The sequence below is a fragment of the Oryx dammah genome, unplaced genomic scaffold, assembly GCF_014754425.2.
Source record: "Oryx dammah isolate SB20612 unplaced genomic scaffold, SCBI_Odam_1.1 HiC_scaffold_25, whole genome shotgun sequence".
NCBI lineage: Eukaryota > Metazoa > Chordata > Mammalia > Artiodactyla > Bovidae > Oryx > Oryx dammah.
Genome location: NW_024070209.1, coordinates 44,246,224 through 44,270,742, shown reverse-complemented (window position 1 = coordinate 44,270,742; position 24,519 = coordinate 44,246,224). Strand labels below are relative to the sequence as shown.

The 24,519-nt window shown below is 41.7% G+C and overlaps 1 protein-coding gene across 1 annotated transcript; it reads left to right on the top strand.

The window, feature by feature from the left end:
• The first annotated feature begins 3,468 nt into the window (after positions 1 to 3,468).
• On the top strand, positions 3,469 to 24,089 carry SLC5A7 (solute carrier family 5 member 7). Its single transcript, XM_040224206.1, has 8 exons — positions 3,469 to 3,646; positions 7,839 to 7,952; positions 8,696 to 8,851; positions 14,290 to 14,438; positions 15,267 to 15,410; positions 18,622 to 18,775; positions 20,679 to 20,896; positions 22,843 to 24,089. The coding sequence occupies exons 1-8, from the start codon at positions 3,469 to 3,471 to the stop codon at positions 23,470 to 23,472; spliced, it is 1,743 nt and encodes a 580-aa protein (XP_040080140.1). The 3' UTR covers positions 23,473 to 24,089.
• Positions 24,090 to 24,519: the final 430 nt, after the last annotated feature.

Genomic DNA, 24,519 nt, shown 5'->3' with positions numbered 1-24,519 from the left:
GAGTGTCAGAGGGAACATGTCCTGAAGCAGAAATTCACAGCAGCGTCATCCTGGGATCAGACACTGGAGCTCCAAGGACCCGGCAGATGAGCAAATGTCTCCCCAGAAGTGGACTCAACACGTCAGCTGTTGTTATTTTCAGCTGGCATTCTTCGTCATGAAGGACAGACAGCTCCTCTGCCAGGCCAGAATCTGTCTGGCCATCTTCAAGGTCGTTGTACCTCCCAGATCTGGCTCCAAGTCTGGAGTCTGGCAAGTCCCGCATCTTAAAGTGGATTAGGTGGGCCCCAAGGAGAGCTCTCGCCCTAGCTGCATTCCGACGCTTGTCCCTTAAGCCCTGGTGATGTTTCTTTGAGGACAGCCTCTTCTTTCATCCCTCCTTGGATCTGTGACTGACTTTAGCCATGGACACTAATTCACACACAGCCACTATCCATACCTGTCCTGCTATACTGCTACAGTCACGTGCTTTCAGCCATCATCACCTGAAGTACATTCTGGTATGGAAGACGTTAACCTGTGGCCAAAGCCCAGAAGCAGAAATTGAGTTATAACTGTCAAAAACAAAATGAATGAATGAATGAATGTATCTCCACTAAGAGCATTTCAGTAATTATATGAAATCTCATCTCTGTCTTCCCTCCATGAGTTTCTTAAAATTGCTTAAATTCCTGTTTAAAAACGGAGTCATATTGACAGGCTATGCAATCATTTTCCAGGAAAGCTGTGAGTTAATCCTACAAATCAGACAAGATAACTGTATTCACAGGTCCTTCTCTATCTGAAGAGTTTGACCTCCCCAGGCTTTATCTCAAACAGGGTGGTTGGATGCTTTCGTTGTTTACAGAGAACAAAGAAAAGCAGTAGTGATGGGAGTGTGAAAGTTCATTTCCAAATCCAGCGTACAAAAACGGAGGATGCGTAAAATTTTGCATCAAGAGAGGTGGACAGTTGTTAACAAACATTATTACTTATTCCATTAATTATTAGATTTTCATATTTCACTGCTTAATTCAGTGACATGGCTGGTGGAATACAGAGCTGAGTGAGAGAGTAGCCAGAGAGGCTGTCTTTCTCTCTGTGTGTCTCCCCTCTCTCTCCTCTCTCCCCTACACTCACACACTTACAGAAATACAGTTATCTATATCTATCTCCATAGATAGAGATCTATCTAGAGAGATAGATTTATCTAGAGATCTATCTAGATCTATCTCCATAGATGCAGAAATATAGCTAGATGTAAATACAGCTATAGACATGCAACTATACCCATGGATATATAATCTAGGTATCAGATATAGATGTCTAGGTGTAGATAGATATTTTAAAACTTTATAGCAGCAGCAGCAGCAGCAGCAAAATTTTACAGCACTGGAAAATGTACATTGGTGGGCAAGCAACCTGTTTAGCTCAATCTTGGCTGGCTGACATTACACCCCCATTGTTTCAGAGCACTCCAAAGGGTAGAAAGGGTATGGATTTAAAATTGACTCTCGAAACCTTTGTGAGATGTTTTCTTCAAAGAACCCATCACAGAGAAGCCAAGATCAGCCTCCACCGGGGCCCGGGGAGGGGTCCTCACGCACGAGCGAGTGGCGCCTCAAGAAACCAAAGTCTGGGGGAGGCGAGACTCCCTAGACCCCTCCCCTCTGCCGGACCTCCAGAGACTCCACCTGAAAACAATTTCTTGAGACCCTCCCCATCTCCCCATTCCCAGCTTCCAACCAGAGTCGTGGAAAGTAGGAATTGGCAATGACTCCGGGGAATCGAGCCCCGCTTCCTGGAGGAGGGAGCGGGAGTGGCCGCGCCTCGCCCGCGTCGTCAGGCCGGGACCCCGCGGTGGCGCTGGCCCCGCGCCCAGAGCGCAGCCCGGCCCGCGGCTCCGGCGCGTCCCCTGCGCCCCACGCCCGCCGGCTCGCGGGGCACTTTGCTCTGACGTCCGCCTCCCCGGCTCTGACGACCGGCCGCCCTTATAAAGAGGACTGTGGCCAATACTGGATCGATCGCCTCTTGGCCGCGCCGAGCTCCCGGAGCCGCGCCCACACCTGTCAACTTCGCGCGCGCAGCGATTCTGGAGACTCGGGGTGCGGAGCTTCGGAAGCCAGTGTCCCGTGCAGTCTCGGCAGAGAGGAGCCTGGATCCGCGGAGCGCTTCCCTGCGCGGCGGCCACTCCAGGTAGGAGCGCGTCGGGGCCAGCCCTCCGACGCGGCTCTGTGCCTCCCGCGGGGACGCCCGGCAGGTCGGGTCTCGCAGCCTGGGTCCTCGGGTGCGAGCAGCTGTGAAGTCGCGGTGCAGTGGGGGCCCCGGCGACGCCGCGGGCGCAGGAGGGACCCTGGGGCGCAGAAGGATCCGCTCGGAGCAGGATGGGGGGAGACCTGCGGGTAGGGAGGGGAACACTGGGTGCTAAGGCTGCAAAGGCAAAGCTCACCCCTCACTCGCCACTCGCGCTCCTTTTGACTTCTCTGAGCCCAAGGGACGGAGCCTGGTTCTTTGGCCCAAGATCTGTTGCCCATCTGCATGCACGGAGGTCTAGCTTGCCCAAAAACTTGTCTGTGCCAATTGAGGAGAATGGATAGCCATGGGCACGAGAGGAAGATACGAGAGAACAAGAATTCTAGAAATTAAAGGCATTAGAACTTGACGTGTCTCTTCTAAGGGTCTTGCTTTTACTGCGTGTGACGCTCGCTTTGTTTCCGGCATTTCTGTATTTTTAAGTCGTTTCCCTGTGTGTGCCACTGAGGGAGCAGGGAGAGAGGGAAGACACTGGGTGGGAAGCGTCGATGGAGGGAGACCCTCTAAATAGCACAACACTTCAGTGGCTGCCATAACTTAATCCTCCCGCACTTGTTGAAAACTGGAGGCCCATGTTGTTTTGAAGTTGATCTTCCTAAATTTTTTCCCCAGATATTTGCATGTCAGGTTAATTTTGGAACCACTCCCTGAAGATGTCTGAAAGGAGGGATGGGATGATGACTGAATGAATGAATGATTATGCATAGGTTCTCAGAGTGATCCTTTATGATGCATCTACACTGCTGAACAGTTCTGCATGGAATAGTACTCGAATAGTACGGTGGTTCCAAAGTAAATACAGACTTGCTGATTGTGAGTGACTTCTTGCCCAAGTAACCGGGTTAAAACATGACAAGGTTAACTTTACATTGCAAGAATTTAATACAAAATAAGCACATTCCTTAAACAGCAAAACCTGCATTTTCTCTGTTTCTTGCAAACCCTAGACAAGGTTCAGTTGTTGAACGGAAATAGAGTGATGGAATGGAGGCTTGTTGGCAGCCACAGGTGAACTTGGGATTTCAATGCACTTCTTCTTTAAGTGGCCACTGCTCAGGAGCCAGGTGGTCTAACCGAGCTGCCGGTATTTGCTTGGCTGGTTTGTAAGGCATCTGTGTTTTTGCAGAAGTCTTAATGAAGTAGCTGCAACAGCAGAGCCCAGAGCCCTCAGTGACAATGGATTTCCAGGTGGAAGGGCTGGTAGCCATCGTGGTGTTCTACATTCTCATCTTGCTGGTTGGCATCTGGGCTGCCTGGAGGACCAAGAACAGTGGCAGTGCGGAGGAGCGTAGCGAGGCCATCATCGTGGGCGGCCGCGACATCGGGCTGCTGGTGGGTGGATTCACCATGACAGGTGGGTCCCCTCACGCCCACCTTTGTGCCATCCCTGCCATAGCTCTTCAGGGGAAGAAAGCAAACCTTGTTCCTTGTCCTTGAGGAGGTCTCTGTGTTCACTACTTATATACTTTTCAAATATTTTCAACCCAGTAGCACTGGACCAAATGATGTTATTATCGGTTACTGGACAGAACATCAGTGAGAGAAATCTGGGCTCTGGGCTGCTGGGTGGGTGGAAGCAGTGAAAACAAAGAGGTGGGGGAATGTGCAGAAGTGCCTGAGTCTCACAAGTTGTGTTTCTGTTCATCGATGTGATGCAGGCAGCATCTCCTTTTACTCCTTACTACAGGCATCAAGTTGTGACTGAGCTGTCTTAATGAATGCTAACTAGTTGATGAACACTAACCAGTGATGGTTTTAAAACTAAATAAGTCAATTTGGGGGCAGCCCAATTCCAAACTGATTGATGTCCTGTCTTGAAACCTTATTCTCCCTTGTAGTAAAGTAATTTTACTCACAGGAAGACGATCACGTGTTACGAATCCCCGGTTCTGAGGAAAAGGTTTCAGTAATACTGATACAAAAGGGAAACACCAGGGTGTGTCTTAGTAAGAATCCTTCAGCCACCAACTGCAGCTATCACCCATTCAAACCCCTCCATGCCAGAAGCCCCCAGAGTCTCTCCTCCTTTGCCCAAATGTGGTTCTGATTAAGTGATGGCTTGTTTTTCTTTTCTATTCTTCTCGGTTGTTAATATCTTCAAATAATACTGAAAAACAACAATTTAAAATTATATCCATACTATCACTTGATACATATTCACTAACATAACACATTTCATTTTAGAGTTGTATTAGGTTTTTAAATATTATCAATATAATCCATACCAACAGGATTACTATGAGTGCCCAGTGGAGAAATATCCCACTGGAAACCGTATCAGAATGATACCAAATTTCAGTCCTGAAGTGCTAGTTAAAAATCATTAACCCTGTATTTCAAAAAGTTTTCCAAACCAATCTGGGCAGACTGCATCCCTGTTTGGCCATTTGAAACTTACAGTGTCATAGAATAATTTATTGATGCTCGATTCTGCCTCTCAGATATTCACATTTTGTTTGTTTAACTCTTTGCCAACCATACATGGTTTTGTTCGATCTTCATGACAGCACTCGGAAGGGCTCTGGGCTACATCAGGACCCAGACTCGTGTGGTTAGTAAGGACCAGAGCCAAGTCTGGCAGCCACACAGTGAACCACACCCAGCCTCTCCCCACTTCTCCATAAAGGTACCCAAGGTGAAAAGAGCTCTCTTTTACCCTCTGTTTATCATTTTTTCTATATAAACACACATACAGAAAAAAAGTGTATTTTTAAAAATATTTTCTATGATGCATACTAAATAAAACCAGAAAAAATACAAAAACATGAAGAATAAGAATCACCCACTTACCTATCACCTGCAGATGTTTACTGAAACGTTGGTGCAGATTTTCTTGTTTTTTTTTTTTTTTTTCTTATTATCCAGCTATTGATGGATAATACAGGCACCTTTGTATCTTCATCTTCAGTTTTCATTAGAGCATAAACATCTCTTCTTTGCTCTAAAGACCCACATGGGATACTGGTATCTGAAGTGAATTAAAGCATTGTAATTATATCTCCCTCAGATTTCTCTTTTGACAAAGAAAATAAGAAAAAAAGTAAAATAAAATGACAGTTGCTGGTTTCACTCAAATGGTTGAAAAGAATAAATGAACTGTTGCATACTAAAGTATTTTATTAATCATAAATTATAGTAACTTTCTATTATTCTAATTAAATAATACATTAATTATGTTCATAAAGATAATATCTCAGAATTTGTTCTTTTATCATTTAGGGTGATTTTAATCTAATAGGCTATTAAACTATATTGAAAAAATTTGAATTATATTTCTTATAACATGTCCTGCTTAAACTTAGCTTTTAAAGATTTTTTCTCAGAACCAAACAGAGCCTTGATCAATATCATAGTTCAATTAAAATCTGAGCCATATTATCTAAACTTGTCAGATTCATTGATTGTGTTATTTGATAAGGAATAAAAATTGAAAATAAAAATGCATATGATTTAAAAGAATCCTTATTCTCAAGAATCTGACGTGAAAATATATGAACATGCAAATGACCATATTGAAAACAATAGAGGGACTTTAATTACAAAAAGGACCCAAGTCTGCCTGTCTATATTATAATATTTTAATACTATAGTTTGTAATTATGATATTTTAACTCAAGCACCCGTTTTCTTTCTGGAAATGGAGAGGAGACCTACACAATGAAACATGATCACTAATAAATGTTGTGCTAGTAAGACCCAATAAGATCACTAATAAGACCATCAGGCATGTACTTAACGTGGCAAAACATTTCTTGTGTGGTGTTAGGAGTCGCAAATGCCTGACAGGAAGGTGAGGTCTCAGGGGCTGTGCTGTGAGAAGTCATTGCTCTAGGTCCTGGATACTTGCCATTTGTGGGGGGTTGGGGAGGAAAGTCTTTAAAATTTCACCAGGTTTAGGATAAGAAAAGCACATCATAGCATTTGTTATTGATCAACACCATGGAAAAGCTGCTGTGAAGATGAGGAGGCTGCTAAATATCATTTGTCCACTTGAGGATTTTGTGTCTAAACTCTCCATTTGTGTATGTAAAGTTCCTTTGCAGGAAGGTCTTTCATGTTGACCTTTTTAAAATTGGATCAACCACTGAAGGCTCTCTCCTTTGCTTTGGGTTTGGATTAAATGCCAGATAAATTTTGGCAAGAAACATTTGTCTTTGGCAGTTCATAAAACAAATTATTTGTTTTATGAACATTCTAACTGTGAAATTTCAGAGAACTTTTCAGAGTCAAATTTTATTCCCCATTGCAGCCCAGAATTCACTCTCATATTTAGTAAGCTTCATGCCAGCCTCTATTCCTCATAATTTGACAGCAATTATACCTAGGGATTATTGTAAATAGTTTGACAATACTCTTCAAAGGGTATAAACTGCCAAGATTAGAGTGTTCCATTAACTTTAGCATTTCAGCAAAAATCAACTACTACAGTTCTTCTCAGAGAAAATGATAGAGTTTATAGATAATTCTGGACCCAAAATTGTTTAATCAAAACATGTTTTCTTTGATTCTATGGCCTCCTTCCTTCAGCTGTTATGCTACAAAAATGTTATTAAATAATATCTGAAGAAGACATAGTTCTTATTATTCTTTATGAAATATCAAATGTCTGCCTGAAAGACCCAGATTAGAACAAAGACTTGCAAATGAGCATGCAGTCAACATTTTAATTCTCCTGAAGGCTGACCCAAGCCCTAAGTGTAGGTCAGGTCCTTGGGGAGACAGAGAAGGAAAAAGCAATTTAAGCTCAATTACATCACCTGGCACCCTCCTCCCTCCACTTCCTTAACAGAGTAAGGTAGTAAGTACAAATACATTATCGTTTAGAATAGATTTGCCAAAACCCTATGCACCCAGCATGTTTATGAAGTGACTCTATTAAAGGAAAGCACCCACACCCACAACCACACATGCATACGTGCACACACACACACTTCACTCCTTGAAGACAATAGTCATGATCAATGAGGAGAGATCAATACAATTAAAATAAAAGGCCCTTGAAATCAAGACACTTGACTCCATGTTATAGAAGCTAGGGGGGAGAGTTGTAGCATTATTAAGAATGGAAGCAGTCGTGAAATATATCACATATGATCTCAGACTTTGTGATATTATAATGTCATTTCAAAATGTTCATGACTCAGTGGATTTAGAAAATATCCAGGGCAACACTGTTCAGTGGAAATATGATGTAAGCCACAAATGTAACCTTCAATTTTCTACATATCGCTTTTTAAAAAGCACAAAAAAATAGGTGAATTAATGTAAATAATAGAATTATTTAACTCAGTATGTTGAGAATGTTTTAATTTTGTTGTGTAACCAGTACAAAAAAGATTGAGAAGTCTTAACACTTATTTTTCCATGGTGAGTCTTAGAAGTCCAAAGTGCAGTTTTCACTCTTCGATCACTTCCACCCAGACCAGCCATGTCTCTGGTGGCAGTCCCACAGGCCTCTCGGGGCTCAGGGGTGCCCTGTGGGGCTGAGCGGGTCTCAGGGACAACAGGCATGACACATCTCCCCTTCGCTTCTCATCCTGTTTCAGCCACCTGGGTTGGAGGAGGCTACATCAACGGGACAGCCGAGGCCGTGTATGTTCCAGATTACGGCTTGGCGTGGGCTCAGGCACCCATTGGATATTCTCTTAGTCTGATTTTAGGTAAGAAAAGCTTTATACCTGAGTGACTCAGTCAGTAAAGTGTAAAGATTAGGAGTATAAACAGCAACCGAAAGAATAAGTCAAACAGCATAGCTATTGTGGGAAATGCCACCGGAAATCCCACTGAAGTCACTGTTATCAGAAAGTGGTAACACGAATGTGTAGCTGACTGGATCTCTTGATTATGGAATATGTAGAAAAAAATTCCCTTGATCGTTTTGCAATCATCACAGTGAATTTCTTAGTGTAATGATGTTTTTTATTTCCAAAATAGTGCAGACATATCATTAAGAATGAGTCCATTTGAATTGTACCTGAATATCTTGTTTTAAATCAAACTAATAAAAGATCAAGAATATTATTTAACACAGTTCCTATTTTTTTCTTTTTTCTTTTGCTCTTAGAATACTTTTGTTGGATCTTGTGCTTAATCAAATAATACAGGTGCATAGACATTTCAGGGAGTGCTGAGCTGGTCCACGTTTTTCAGCCCACATGATTTGTCTGTGCTATGTACAGCCTTGGATGCCTACAATGGTCGTTGTGTTAAGGAATTTTCACTTTATTGCTAAATATTTCTTGGTCCTGTACTCACAGGATTTTGCAGATTGATTCCTCAACACATAGAAGTATTCTAAAAAATTCATTTCCCTTGAGAAATTATACACAGTAAAAGGTTAGCAAAGACTTTTATATTGCAGATTTTCAATTTTCTCTTTAACTCTTGTTTTAATTTCCTTTAGGTGGTCTGTTCTTCGCAAAACCCATGCGTTCCAAGGGCTACGTGACCATGCTAGACCCCTTCCAGCAGATCTATGGGAAGCGCATGGGTGGGCTGCTGTTCATCCCTGCGCTGATGGGAGAGATGTTCTGGGCGGCAGCCATCTTCTCAGCCCTAGGTGAGAACCAACAAAACATCCTTCTGCATGCAGGGAGCTTCCCAGGTGGTGCTAGTGGTAGAGAACCCACCTGCCAATGCAGGAGACATGGGTTCGATCCGTGGGTCAGGAAGATGCCTTGGAGGAGGAAATGGCAACCCACTCTAGTATTCTTGCCTGGAAAGTCCCATGCACAGAGGAGTCTGGTGGGCTATAGTCCATAGGGTTGCAAAGAGTTAAACACAATTGAAGTGACTTAGCACACACACACACTCTGGTTGAATAAGCATTAGATACACAGCTTTACTATCTTCAGCCACAAGCCCCAGCTTCACTTACCTAGATTAACACCACCACCCTGCTACTTACAAGGCCACCCTTCTCCCATGATCTTCACACAGTAGATTAGATTGAATCTGATCACACCCCTTTAGTGCTTAAAACCGACCCTTAAACTGGGCTGGAAGAGCTTCTTTTGGACTCTTCCTTCTCCCTTCCTCCAGAACTTTGCAAGCCCAGTGACCCCTCCTTAGGATGCACAGCCCCCACTTTCCTTTCAAACCAACCAGGAAGAGCCTTCAAATCTTCTACAGATGTCACCTCCTCCAGGCAGTCATCCTGAACTTGCCAGATGCCTTTCCTCTGGGATTCTGTAGGAACCAGAAATTTTGTTTTCAGTGGATTTATTACTTTGTGTTTGCATGGCTATTTATCTATTTCTCAGTTTCCAAACGGTCACAAAAGGAATTATGAATTTCTTGAAGGCAGGGCCTGCGTCTTATTAACGCTTATTGTCCCATCACACATGAATGAATGAACAAATCACCCATAGCTACACTTTCTTCAAAGGAGAAAAAGGAAAACAACAGTCTTTCCTTTCTCAATGAATCCCATTTCATCCAGAGTGTTGGAGTGTAGACATATTCAGGGATTTGAAAAATGCACTTAGATTCTTTGGGGTCTAACTTACTTCCAAGATCCATCCATGCTAAGGACAACCTGTCCTTGAGTTCTCAGCCCACTCATAAAACCTAGGAAGTGAGAGAGTTCAGTGGGATTGTGGACGAGCTTCAGGCTCAGTACCCTCCCTTTTCATCCAGAATAAGTCTAAGCCATCCCACTGAATGTTGAGTTCCTTCCTGAACACTCACAGTGTTTGGCCTTCCTTGTCCTTCCTCTAGGAGCTGTGTCTTTGTGTGACATCCAGGACACTGTCATCTCCATCTCCTCTACAAATGGAAGCAATGGGCTTACATCTTCAGTCAGGCTTTAAGTGGCCCAAAGAAAAGTCAGATGACATGAATCTCCTGAGTTATGCATTAGACTACAGGCTACTCTTCTGGTTTCAGGGTTGTCAACAGATTTGGTCTCTGTAACATCAGATAATATTTTACACCACTCTTCACTCCTTTCTCTCTAGACTCCTATATAATTGTGTCTTATTTTGTTGGTCTCCAACTGTCAGATGAAGGAATGACTTAATGCAGAAAAGAAGTGAATTTAATAGGTAAATAATTTTCACTGTAATAATTCAGTGAAAATATTGCACTTTCCTGGCACTGAGTGGTCATGCTCCACAACCACCCCTGTCGTATCCTAATGAAATTTTACATAAAAACACAGCTCCCTTCCCACCCTGCTCTCAGTAGCAATGGTAGTTTATTTGTCATTGGTTTCAAAGCCAGAAAATTTTGGTTTTAAGAACAAACTGCCTGCTGAGATCTCAAAAAAGGAGTGGGCTGAATATCTAACAGAATACAAAATGTTCACTCTCGCTGAATAAGGATCAATTCATGTAACAGAGCCCTAAAGGGAGGATAGGATGAAAACCTATTATTTCTAAAGTACTTTGAAAATATAAATCATAATAACTAAACTCTGAACTTCGCTGCAATTAGTTATTTTAGTAAATATGTGTCTACATCTGTGTGTATGTCAAAATACATGTAAAATATGTTAATGTCTCTCTTTACATACACATGTAACAAGGAACATTTATGAAAACATGACTGCTACTCTTGAAATACATGCTCTCATTAAAAAAATGTGTATTTCAACTTAACAGCTATGTTTTCTTCAAAAATAATAGTTGGATATACTTCAAAATTAGTGTTTATTAGAAATAGCTCGGGACAAGATATTTTACCACTTTACTATGAATGTGCATAGCTCACCTGTAAAATTTAGGAGTATCTCAAACTGTCTTCTCGATATATATAGACAACATCCTTACAGCTTCTTAAAGAAATGTGTATTTACATAACAGATCAAATTCAGAGAATTTTTATAACTGGATTTGTAGTATATTTATTTTTCTGGCTGCATGAGTAAATTAATATTTCACAGCAGCTCTGGAAGTCTAGGTTTTGTTTTACTCACTATAAATGATGGAATGATTTAGAAAATATTTTAGAGAAAAAAATTCATTACAAGCTTAATAGTGAAATGAAAGTTGGTGGCTTCTTTAAAGCCGCTGAGTTACTGCCAAACGACAGCTTTTACTAGAATGGCAACCCACTCCAGTGTTCTTGCCTGCAGAACCCCCTGGACAGAGAAGCCTGGCGGGCTACAGTCTATGGGGTCTCAAAGAGTTGGACATGACTGAAGTGACTTGAAAGTGAAAACTGAAAGTGAAGTCACTCAGTCGTGTCCAACTCTTTGCAACCCCATGGACTGTAGCCCACCAGGCTCCTCCATCCATGGAATTTTCCAAGTAAGAATACTGGAGTGGGTTGCCATATCCTTCTCCAGGGGATCTTCCTGACCCAGGGATCGAACCTGGGTCTCCCGCATTGCAGGCAGACGCTTTTACCGTCTGAGCCACCACACACTAAACCCTACATCTTTAGACTCCTCATCCAGTAATCTTTCTTCTGTAACATGCAGCCTCTCTACCTTTGGAGGTGTAGGATTAATAGAAATTGCACCAGAGGGTGGAAAATTAAACAGTATTCAAAAGAAGTAGAGTAATAATTGAGCTTTTCATAATTCATGGGATGTAACTTTAAAATATTGTTATTACAGTAGAGAGCTAGACCAAAGGTGGATGGCAAAGAATTGCAACTAAAGTTTCAACATGAAGTGAATAGTCTCAGGAGAAAAAAAATAATAACTTGTTAAATATCCATACAACAATGAGTTGGTTGTCCAAAGTCACTTGTAAATAACCAACTTTCCTTTGACTTTTGCTCCCAATTCTTTACTAAGATTTTCCTTTTCTCAATTGATTTTTACTAAGGAAAGTAATTTAATTTTGGTACCAAACTATGGGCTTCCTTTGTGGCTCAGCTGGTAAAGAATACCTGCAATGCAGGAGACCTGAGTTCGATTCCTGGGTTGGGAAGATCCCATGGAGTAGGGAAAGGTTACCCACTACAGTATTCTGGCCTAGAGAATTCCATGGACTGTATAGTCCATGGGGTCGCAAAGAGTTGGACATGACTGAGTGACTTACACTTTCACTAAACCAAAGCACTAAGAAGAAAATTCTTTTGAAATATATTTTGCATTGTTATCTCAGATCAAATATCTCATTAGATATTGAGATATCTATAGATAATGGATTTTCATCTCAGATGGGCTGCATATGCTATTAGCATGCAATTGAGAAGTGAGGATAGAATGTAAGATTGCAGTTAATGACTCAAAGAAATCACAATGTGTTGCATGTACATTAGTGTGAGAGGAATATCATTGCTACATTTAATAATACAAGATATAAACTATACCACTCTTGAGAAAAACAGGAAAGGGGTGTGTAGAACAACAAGTGAATGCTGAACTGGCAGCGCAAAACTCCACAGTGGTCCAGCTATCCATACCATGATATTAATATTCTATTAGAAATGTAGACATCAGTAAACACAATTAAAAAAATCATAAAGTTAGAAAAGCATCAGTTCAGTTCAGTCCAGTCGCTCAGTTGTGTCCAATTCTTTGCAACCCCATGAATCAAAGCACGCCAGGCCTCCCTGTCCATCACCAACTAACTCCCAGAGTTCACTCAGACTCACATCCATCGAGTCCGTGATGCCATCCAACCATCTCATCCTCAGTCGTCTCCTTCTCCTCCTGCCCCCAATCCCTCCCAGCATCAGAGTCTTTTCCAATGAGTCAGCCCTTCGCATGAGGTGGCCAAAGTACTGGAGTTTCAGCTTTAGCATCATTCCTTCCAAAGAAATCCCAGGGTTGATCTCCTTCAGAATGGACTGGTTGGATCTCCTTGCAGTCCAAGGGACTCTCAAGAGTCTTCTCCAACACCACAGTTCAAAAGCATCAATTCTTCGGCGCTCAGCTTTCTTCACATAGATTGATTTCTAAAGCGGGTTTACAATTTTGATGAATTTATAGTGATGAAAATCACTATAAAATATGATGCTTGCTGATATTGAGTTGCATGAGCTGTTTGTATATTTTGGATATTAATCCATTGTCAGTTGCTTTGTTTTCAAATATTTTCTCCCATTCTGGGGTTGTCTTGTTTGTGGTTTCCTTTTCTGTGCAAAGATTTTAAGTTCAATAGATCCCATTTATTTATTTTTGTTCTTATTTTCATTACTTTAGGAGGTGAGTCAAAAGGATCTTGCTGCAATTTATGCCAGAGAGTGTTCTGCTTATATTTTCCTCTAGGAGTTAATAGTGTCCAGCCTGGGTAACCAATAAGAACCTACTACAGAGCACAGGGAACTCTACTCCTTGCTCTGTGGTGACCTAAATGTGAAGGAAATCCAAAAAGAGGGGATATTTGTATACACATAGCTGATTCACTTTGCTGCAGAGCAGAAACAAACACAAAATTGTAAAGCAACTATACTCCAATAAAAAAAATTTTTTAAGGGAATATAAAAACCCTTAAAAATGATGCTAAATCTATGACTCTGCAGTACATTTGTATCCTAGGAACAAGATTGGAATGCTGCAGGAAATGAATAAAATAAAAGTAATCTTTCATAAATTTGAAAAAGTTGGAAAGTGTAATTTTACTACTAATTTTATTATTTTCTCCTATGAATTTATTTCAAACCCTGGTACCTTAGACCATGTGTCATCTAATAAAAGCTGACAGAGGTCAGAGTTAATGCAAAAGAGCAAATCAATGCAAAAAATGAGAAGCTGGGTGGTTATGCTCATCATAAAGGCTTGTTTTTCTCATGGATGTGAATAAATACACTGCACGTGTTCAATAAAGTCAGAATTTCAGGCAGCCGGTGGAACAATTGCAGGACCTCATAGTAGTGTTCAGTTCAGTTTATGTCATGGAATTCTGTAATCAAGTCATGAGTTTCAGGTTTCCTCATAAATAAGTGAGCAGAGCACTAATTTCAGAAAGAAAAAACATTTTAGAATGTGTGTATGTATGTGTATATAAACACAGATGTGCACAGGCACACTCAGGTTACTGAGAAGGAAGAGCTGGACTGTGGAACTTCAGCTGGGCTGTTCCCATCCCATCTCTGCAGGAGCCACCATCAGCGTGATCATCAGGGCCAGTGTGCACATGTCTGTCATCGTCTCTGCGCTCATCGCCACCCTGTACACCCTGGTGGGCGGGCTTTACTCTGTGGCCTACACGGATGTCGTTCAGCTCTTTTGCATTTTCGTGGGCCTGGTGAGTAGAACCATTCACAGAGTTCCTTCTTCCTTTCATCCTCCCTCCCTTCTTCCTTCATTTCTCCTTTTGGTAAGAGATGACATGGTATTTCATACTAACTCAGCAAAAACTAATAGAAGTCCTATTTCCCCACCAGGACTAACACACAGTAAGTCATACAGTATTGGAAATTTTGCTTTTCTCCATGGATTACTTGGATGAAAAACTCTAATCACATTGTGAGATTTTGACAGAAAAGTGCCCTCAGTTAGCTCTTAGAAAGGTCTGGGGGCTCCTTTCCTTCATGCCTACATTTGATAGAAACATGTGTGATCTTCCTTCAAGGACTTCTGTCAGAGTTAAAATTTAAACCTTGACCCTGATCTGTGTTTGTCTCTTAACCTTTCCATACATTAGTTTTGGTTATGCCATGAAACTGCTCCTAGGGTATAGAAATTATTTTCAATCAAATCTTCCCAGTCACTTTAAGAAATGGATATCTTCTAATTCTAAGAAAATACATGTTTTATATATATATATATAAAAACATATATTCATATGTTTTGTATAAACATATGTAAAGTTCTTGAATTCAGTATTTTCTTCCTGAAGGTTTTGCAGTCAATGTGATATGGCATAATTAGCTCAGAAGCTGACAACGTGTTACTCTAACTTTTCTAAATCAGTGTTCCTCAGTGTCCACAGAGAACATGCTTCCAGGTCCTCCCCTGAACAAGAGGAATGACCAAGCTGTGCCATCTATGAGGAAAAAAAAAAAAAACTAATACATGAAATCTTGCATGTCCCAGATAGCCACACTAATGCTTTCATGAACTCTGGTTGCAGTGGATCAGCGTGCCGTTCGCACTGTCCAATTCTGCAGTTGCCGACATTGGCTTCACTGCCCTGCACACCAAGTACCAGAAGCCTTGGCTGGGGACCATCGAGCCATTTGAAATCTACACATGGCTTGACAGCTTTTTGTTGTTGGTAAGTGACACACATGTCCATCCTCATCTCAGTGCTCATCACCACCCCTGGACACCCTGGTGAGCGGGCTCCCACTCCTTGCTCCACCTTCCCATCAGAGCTTCTGTTCGTCAGTGGAGGCCAGATTGTACCTGACTTACAAACCTTGATGACCTATGTGTCCAGAGACATAGGTATGTAAATTATGTATATCAGTTCATACAGTCATTGAAACTATTGATTAAATACTTATCAACATGGTAGATGTAAATGATAGATTGATTTATAGGTTGCAAAACAAAGGGAAAAGTTTTGGAAGCATATAGAGTTGAGGCATGGGATTATGAATTTTAGAATTTCTCCTTGTTTTATTTTATTTTGTTTATTTTTGCTTTTGAGCTTGTTCAGTTCCACTCAGTTGCTCAGTCGTGTCCAACTTTTTGTGACCCCATGAACCATAGCACACCAGGCCTCCCTGTCTATCACCAACTCCCGGAGTTTACCCAAATTCATGATCATTGAGTTGGTGATGCCATCTAACCATCTCACCCTCTGTCATCCCCTTCTCTTCCTGCCTTCAATCTTTCCCAGCATCAGGGTCTTTTCAAATGAGTCAGTTCTTCTCATCAGGTGGCCAGAGTATTGGAGTTTCAGCTTCAACATCAGTCCTTCCAATGAACGCCCAGGACTGATCTCCTTTAGGATGGACTAGCTGGATCTCCTTGCAGTCCAAGGGACTCTCAAGAGTCTTCTCCAACGCCACAGTTCAAAAGCATCAATTCTTTGGTGCTCAGCTTTCTTTATAACCAACTCTCACATCCATACATGACTACTGGAAAAACCATAGCCTTGACTAGATGGACCTTTGTTGACAAAGTAATGTCTCTGCTTTTTAATATGCTGTCTAGGTTGGTCATAACTTTCCTTCCAAGGAGTAAGAGTCTTTTAATTTCATGGCAGCAATGACCATCTGCAGTGATTTTGGACCCCCCAAAAATAAAGTCAGCCACTGCTTCCACTGTTTCTCCATCTATTTGCCATGAAGTGATGGGACCAGATGCCATGATCTTAGTTTTCTGAATGTTGAGCTTTAAGCCAACTTTTTGAGCTTGTATGGCTTTTATAAGAAGGAAATTGTTCTGGAGCCAATATGTGAGATACTGATAAACAAGCAGATATCCTAGGATTTGGAGCCAATGAGAGAGACAGTCAAAGAAGCAACTTCAGTACCTTGTGATCTGGGAAGTTCCCTCATCAGTTCACTCACTCACATGATAAATATTTACTGAACACTGACTCTATGTCAGTTAGAGAATTGTCCAGTCTCCTCTCTAGCCACCCCCACACACCCTGACCTCTACTTGTACCAAATACATGGTAGTCTTATGGCTGCCTCTTGCTTGCTTTCTTTTTCATGTTGGATTATTTCCTAAGAACTTTCCTCCCTCCATCTCCACCCACTGACACCCCTGGATGTCCAAGGATTGACTCGAATATCATTTCCATGGGCTTCCCTGGTTAGGGAAGTCTTCCTCCCACCATTCCACCTCCCTCTGTTACCCTCCAAATGATTAGTTCTTTCTCATTATTGTTCCCATGGTGCCTCTTTAGAGCATCAACAAATTACATTCCAGTTCAATGTCTCCAATTTTTTTATAATATATTCTCAATAAGAATGTTAAGCACAAAAGTCTGTTCTATACTCTGTGGGAGAGGGAGAAGGTGGGATGATTTGGGAGAATGGCATTGAAACATGTATAATATATAATATCATGTAAGAAACAAATCGCCAGTCTAGGTTCGATGCAGGATACAGGATGCTTGGGGCTGGTGCACTGGGATGACCCAGAGAGATGGTATGGGGAGGGAGGTGGGAGGGAGGTTCAGGATGGGGAACTCATGTACACCCATGGCGGATTCATGTTGATGTATGGCAAAACCAATACAGTATTGTAAAGTAAAATTAAAAAAAAAAAAAACAGAATGTTAAGCACAACCCCAATGCAGGCATAGACTGCTTATATGCACTGTACTACACATTGTGTGGAGAAGGCAATGGCACCCCACTCCAGTACTCTTGCCTGGAAAATCCCATGGATGGAGGAGCCTGGAAGGCTGCAGTCCATGGGGTCGCTAAGAGTTGGACACGACTGAGCGATGACTTCCCTTTCACTTTTCACTTTCATGCATTGGAGAAGGAAATGGCAACCCACTCCAGTGTTGCCTGGAGAATCCCAGGGACGGTGGAGCTTGGTGGGCTTCTGTCTATGGGGTCGCACAGAGTCGGACACGACTGAAGTGACTTAGCAGCAACACATTGTGTAAATCATTTAATAAAACAACAGTCTCACAGTTAGGTACAAGGTAGAAATGAGTATAAAGGGAAATTCTAGTATCTTCTCTATATTAGAAAATACCTCAGTGCACTAGTTCTCCCAGTGGACGGGGATCTCAAGAGTAGAAACCACTTTTCACTCATCTTTGGGCTCCAAAACCATTCCACTGCCTGGCACGTGACTGGGATCCAGAAATATTCATTGGGTTGTTTTGACTCAAATTAACCTTCATGATTTCAGAATATTAATGTTTTTGAGACAATTCTGTGGTGGTTAGAACTTCCAGATAAGAACAAATTGAAGGTTTCTGGGCAGTTTTAACACAGCTTAAAGTGGGTAAGTTAAGGAAAAGGAAATCTTGTGCCATGTAATTATGAAAGAAAAGAACTTGAAGAAATCTGCATGGTTGAAGCTGTGCAATGACAGCAGTGAAGACGAGTGGCGTGTAGAACCATTTTCTATGCTTCAGAGTCGTGCTATACTTAAGTCAAGCAAGACTGAATGTGATTATCAAATGTGGTTACTGAACGATTATTTTTTTTAAATCTCATTTTAAAAATACCCAATAAGCATTATATACTCCTATGTGTAAAATAGACAGCTAATGGGGAGCTGCTATACAGCACAGGGAGCCCAGCCTTGTGCTCTGTGATGACCTAGAGGGGTGGGATGTCAAGGAAAGGAAGGCTTAGCAGGGAGGGGATATATGTGTGCATATAGTTAAGTCACGTTTTTGTAGAGCAGAAACCAACCTAGCATGGAAAAGCAATTATCCCCCAATTAAAAAAAAATTTTTTTAATTTAATAAATAAAAATAAAATGGGAAATTAAAAAAAAAAAGACTAATAGATGCTATTTGCCTCCATCCATCCTGCGTCCCCATGGCTCCCATGCAGATGCTGGGTGGAATCCCGTGGCAAGCCTACTTCCAGAGGGTCCTGTCTTCATCCTCCGCCACCTACGCTCAGGTGCTGTCTTTCCTGGCCGCTTTCGGGTGCCTGGTGATGGCTCTGCCAGCCGTGCTCATTGGAGCCATTGGCGCATCGACAGGTAAACCTCTGGCAGCTTCACTGATTGACTCACTCAGGCTTCACCCAAGTTACCAGCGAGCACCCAGCTGCCCTCCCTCCCCCACTTTCCCCATTACTCCTATCGTGTATCTGCCTTTGTTATATAAGATGTCAACAAATCGTCTTATAGTTCAGACATTGTTTGACTGCTCACCTCACCAATAAGACATTTGTGAGCAGCCCCCAGCCCCACTGTTGAGATATTTATCAACTGTGTATCTGTGATCTTGTCAGCCATGGTTCTCAACCAACGTGCACACTGTCATCATCCAGGGAGGTGGAGGGGCTCAAAAAATACTCGTTTCTATCCTACTCCACAGGAATTTTCTTTTAGTGACCTAAGATAGAACCAGAGATCTGTGTTTTTAAAAGTTCCCTTTTAAAACTAAGTCAAAGCTGAGAACCAGTCAATTAGTGGGAAGCACAAGGAGCTCAGCTCTGTGCTCTGTGATGACCTAGAGGAGTGGGATGCAGAGGCGGGGGGATGTGGTTTGAGAGGGAGTCTCAAGAGAGGGTGGGGATAGATATATATATATGTATGTAGGGTTGATTCATGCTGTTGTGCAGCATAAACTAACACAACATTGTTAAGCAATTATACTCCATTTTTTTTTATGGGAAAAAAAAGTAGAGAACCACTGACTCAGAAGTTGACTTGCCGTCACCAAAACCACACAAGGATCACTTTGAACTTGAGGCTTCAGTTTACATTTTCAATAGTTTGTTAATTAAAGGTTTCCTTTCTTGGAGAAATCAATTAATAAGTTTGTAAGTAAAGATAAACTAAAACACTAAGGCACTTAGAGAATATCTTACTCAAAATTGGTAAAAAAAAAAAAAGTTTTATGATGTGCTTACCTCCCATTTAGCCTCTATTCTGAACATTTTTTTTTTAAGTTTTGTCCTTAATTTGATTGCACTTACTAATTACTCCTGACCCTTGGGTATTATTTCTGGTCCCATAATATTCCAGTTAATGCTATAAAACTGGCCAGATAAAAGCATGGCTTTGAACAATTGTGATAGAAAATGAGGGAAGGAAAATGGTAGGATCCAAGGGAAACCACCCCTATATGATCCTATAATCATGACATTAACGTTCAACAAATAAAAAAGGAGCTATATTAAACAACTGTTAAAGCTTCTGCTGTGTTCTTCTTACATACTAGTATAACAAAACAGTAAAGATTTATATGCAAAGATAAGCTTAAATTTCAAGTTCTTTTCCCACAGAGTCCAAAAACTGCCTGAAAATTTCAACCCCATACTTGCACTTTTTATTCAATAAAAAGGGACTGTCTTTGATCCATTCATGTTTATTTCTAATAAGTGAAATTCAATGCAAGAAGGAATTTACTTGAGAGAAAAATAATGCCAAGGAAGCTCCCACCACAAGGCTTTACCCAGGAAGAGAATGGGTGAGAAGAGGCCCACTGTTGTCTTTATCCACGTATGTGTATAACTGAGCAATGAAACACTATGTGTTCTCTCACATCTCTGTGTGGTTGGAGGAATCCTCTAGGCTTCAGCTTGAGAACACTTATTTTCAATGAGTCTGCACCAGATAACACCATTGTAACACTGCAGAAGAGAAATTTGTATTAAAAAATCTCACTCCACCATATCCTGTGCAGGTCCTGTGGATTAGATTAAGTGTAACCAAAACCCATTAGACACCAGAATATAGGAGACAATGTCACTGGACCAATGCATGGACTTGCCACCTAATTAAACTAACATACCCCACTGGACTAATTAGATTTCCCACCGATTAGACTAGGTCATATCTTCTGAATTTATTTCGAAAGCTACCTAGTAAATAGAAGGACTCCAGATGGACGGATAGATGGCTCTTTGGCTGTGTTTGTTGTTTCTGTCAACAGCCTGGAACCAGACTGCATACGGGCCTCTTGCTCCCAGGGAGAAACAGGAGGCAGACATGATCTTGCCGATTGTCCTCAAGTATCTCTGCCCTGTGTACATTTCTTACTTTGGTCTTGGAGCCGTTTCTGCTGCTGTCATGTCCTCAGCAGATTCTTCCATCTTGTCAGCAAGTTCGATGTTTGCTCGCAACATCTACCAGCTTTCATTCAGACAAAATGTAAGAATAGTTATATTTTCTTTAACATTACATTGTTGTTATTGTTCTCATCCTTGCACTTAGTGTGTAGGTATTATTCTATATTATTAATAGTCTTTGTGAAAATCTGACCCTACTTTGATTCCGCACACAAGGTTAAATGATGCACTTTATTTATGTTGTATACGAAGGTCCTTCATATATGTTGTATATGAAGGCTTCCCTGGTGGCTCAGACAGTAAAGAATCTGCCTGTAATGCAGAAGACCGGACTCTATCCCTGGGTCGAGCAGATCCTCTGGAGAAGGAAATGGCCACCCACTTCAGCATTCTTGCCTGGAGAGGTCCGTGGATAAAGGAGCCTGGTGACTATAGTCCCTAGGATGGCAAAGAGTCAAACATAACTGAGTGACTAATACACACATGAAGGTTTTTAATGCATGCTATTATTCACTCTAATACTGAGGGACATGCATCAGTATAACTGTTTCCCAAGAGGTGCAGTCATATTGCAATAATTTAAATGTCTTCTCTTTCTAATGAAGGAGTAAAATATCTTAGAAAATATATTAAAATATCTTAGAAAAACTTCAAGTTTAAATACAGTAAGAAACTCAGGAAACCCTGGTGTAGGCAGAACATAGTGAGTCATTATTTCATAGATATCGGTGTCATGCTTGATTTGCTCTTCACTTGAACCCCAAGTCCTCCTTTGTCAGGAAATAGCCTCTCAATTTGATTTTCCTCGTTGAGTCTGAGGGCATAGAGCAGCACACTCATGCTCACCAAGGGGCTCGTAGCCCTCTACACCTTCTTCCCTCACTCAGGCTTGGCTTTCTGTAAGTTTTCTAGGTCATAGCTAACACAATGGTCTCACTTCTTTTGTGTGTGTGTGTGTGAAAATCTTTGTTATTATCAACACAATGATCTTTCTAAAATGAAGGCAAGAAAAATAAATTTTATAAAATACACAAACAATAATTTATTGATTATGTATGTTTTTTACTTGCAGATGAATAAGATTGTGCTTAACAGTGAAATGAGATACATAAGAAATTAATCCTCCAGAGTACCCCCTTTGTGTTGTTATTAGCGATGCTTTGCTTTAGTTCTAATCTGCATTCAATTCCTAATTTTTCAATTTTCAAATTTCCTTTCTCAGCCTTCATTTAAATACACAATGTATAATACTTGTTTGAAAGTGAAACTGAAAGTCCTCAGTCATGTCCAACTCTTTGTGACCCCATGGACTATCCAGTCCATGAAATTCTCCAGACCAGAATACTGGAGCGGGTAGCCTTTCCCTTCTCCAGGAGATTTTCCCAACCCAGGGATGGAACCCAGGTCTCCCGCATTGCAGACAGATTCTTTACCAGCTGAGCCACAAGGGAAGCCCAAGAATACTGGAGTGGGTAACCTATCCCTTCTCCAGCGGATTTTTCCAACCCAGGAATGGAACCAGCGTCTCCTGCATTGCAGGCACATTCTTTACCAACTGAGCTATCAGGGAAGCCCATAATACTTTTTTAGTTTCACGATTTTTTAAAAGCTTATAAACTATTCTTTGAAAACAATATTTATACGATGTTTTACAAGTATTGCCACATAGCATCTAAGTGGTGCCACTTGTTTTATAAGGCGGTTATTCTCAACGGAGAGAGGAAGCCAGATAGGCCACGCCCCCTCACTGCCACATTGCCGCGTCTTGCGTCTCTTTCTGACATTCAGCGAGCAGCGCAAAGGTGCGCTCTGGTTCCTCCATACCCGTCACTGAAACTCCTCCCCAGGTCCACCATGGAGGCCACCTAGATTGCTCTGTTCCTTGCTGCTGGCTTTACCTGTAAGCTGTGCCATTTGAACCAGAGTTATTCTTTAGGGCAGCTTTAAAGCACAGGAAGGCATCTCATTCTCCTCCGGGAGAAGCCCGTACTTTCTGAGAAAAACTGACTCGACGGCGATTTCTTACAGGCTTCCGACAAGGAGATCGTCTGGGTCATGCGCATCACGGTATTCGTGTTTGGAGCTTCTGCGATGACCATGGCCTTGCTGACGAAGACGGTGTATGGGCTCTGGTACCTCAGCTCTGACCTGGTCTACATCATCATCTTCCCGCAGTTGCTCTGCGTGCTCTTCATCAAGGGTACCAACACGTATGGGGCCGCAGCAGGTTACGTCTCGGGCCTTTTCCTGCGAGTCACTGGCGGGGAGCCCTACCTGAACCTGCAGCCTTTGATCTTTTACCCTGGCTATTACATTGATAAAGGTGGCATATATAACCAGAGATTCCCATTTAAAACCCTCGCCATGGTGACCTCATTTTTATCCAACATTTGCATCTCCTATCTAGCCAAATACCTGTTTGAAAGTGGAACCTTACCACCCAAACTGGATGTATTTGATGCTGTTGTTGCAAGGCACAGTGAAGAGAACATGGACAAGACGATTCTGGTTAGAAATGAAAACATTAAGCTAGATGAACTCGCACCTGTGAAGCCACGGCAGAGCGTAACTCTCAGCTCGACCTTCACCCATCAGGAGGCCCTCCTGGAAATGGATTCAAGTCCAGAGGGCTCTGGGACTGAGGATAACTTACAGTAACCACATCTGCATAAAACTCTGCTTTCTCAGATGAGGCACTAGAGCAGACTAGTCCTGAAAGGTTGGTTTGCAGCATATACAGTATATTAAAAAAAATAATAATAACAATGAGGAGGACAAAAATCCATAGAGTAGTTAACTTGCACAAATCCAAGACAAGTCAGAAGGAAGCACCCGTGAAGCAGCAGCTCTCTCTCCTTCATGGACATGTCTCATCTTCATTTAATTTTGACTCTTGGTAGTTTTGTTAAGAATCTGAACATGACTAAAATCCCACTCAAAAAACAGAAAGCCAAATAGAGTGTTCACCTTAATTATGGAAAAAGGAAGTTTCGATATGAGAAAGCCAAGGAGTTTGAGTAGCCTTGATCCTGACCTTGTTGAAGAATGCCCTGAGAGTCTGATTTAACTATCACACTGAACTTACAAGAATAATTCCTGCCACTCCACTGGATGGTACAATGAATTTGTCAGCTGATTTCTCTGGTGTGATGAGTAATTTCTTCTTTTCTGTTAACAATAACATTTACTGAATATGCAGTTTGTTTCTCTTTTACTGGTGATGTGTGTTATTCTGAGCACAGGCAAAGCAAACAAAAAAATATTGTGTAGCAGCATTTCTTGACATGCAAGGTAATAGTAAGATAGAGTGCATCATGGTAGAGTATTCCTGGCTCCTTTGGCTGTATCTAAAACTACCATGGAGAAGGAAATGGCAACCCACTCCAGTATTCTTGCCTGGAGAATCCCAGGGACAGAGGAGCCTGGTGGGCTTCCGTCTACGGGGTCACACAGAGTCGGACAGGACTGATGCGACATAGCAGCAGCAGCAGCAGCAGCAGCAGCAAAACTACTATAGGACTACCATAAGCATTGGGGAAAGTACGTATAGTGAGAAAGCTGTGATCATTAGGCGATCTGGCAGTGATAAATCAAGAAGGCCATTAAGTAGAAAGTGCCAGGAACAACAGTGAATTTTACCTTCATCTGAGGTTTGGAACATTTTGCTTCATGACAAAAATGTCATCTCTTGACCGTCTATTTGTA

Coding starts and splice junctions, on each gene's coding strand:
- SLC5A7 (XM_040224206.1), top strand. CDS start 3,469: ATGGATTTCCAGGTGGAAGGGCTGGTAGCCATCGTGGTGTTCTACATT. Junction 3,647..7,838: donor GGGTGGATTCACCATGACAG/GTGGGTCCCCTC, acceptor ATCCTGTTTCAG/CCACCTGGGTTGGAGGAGGC. Junction 14,439..15,266: donor TTTGCATTTTCGTGGGCCTG/GTGAGTAGAACC, acceptor CTCTGGTTGCAG/TGGATCAGCGTGCCGTTCGC.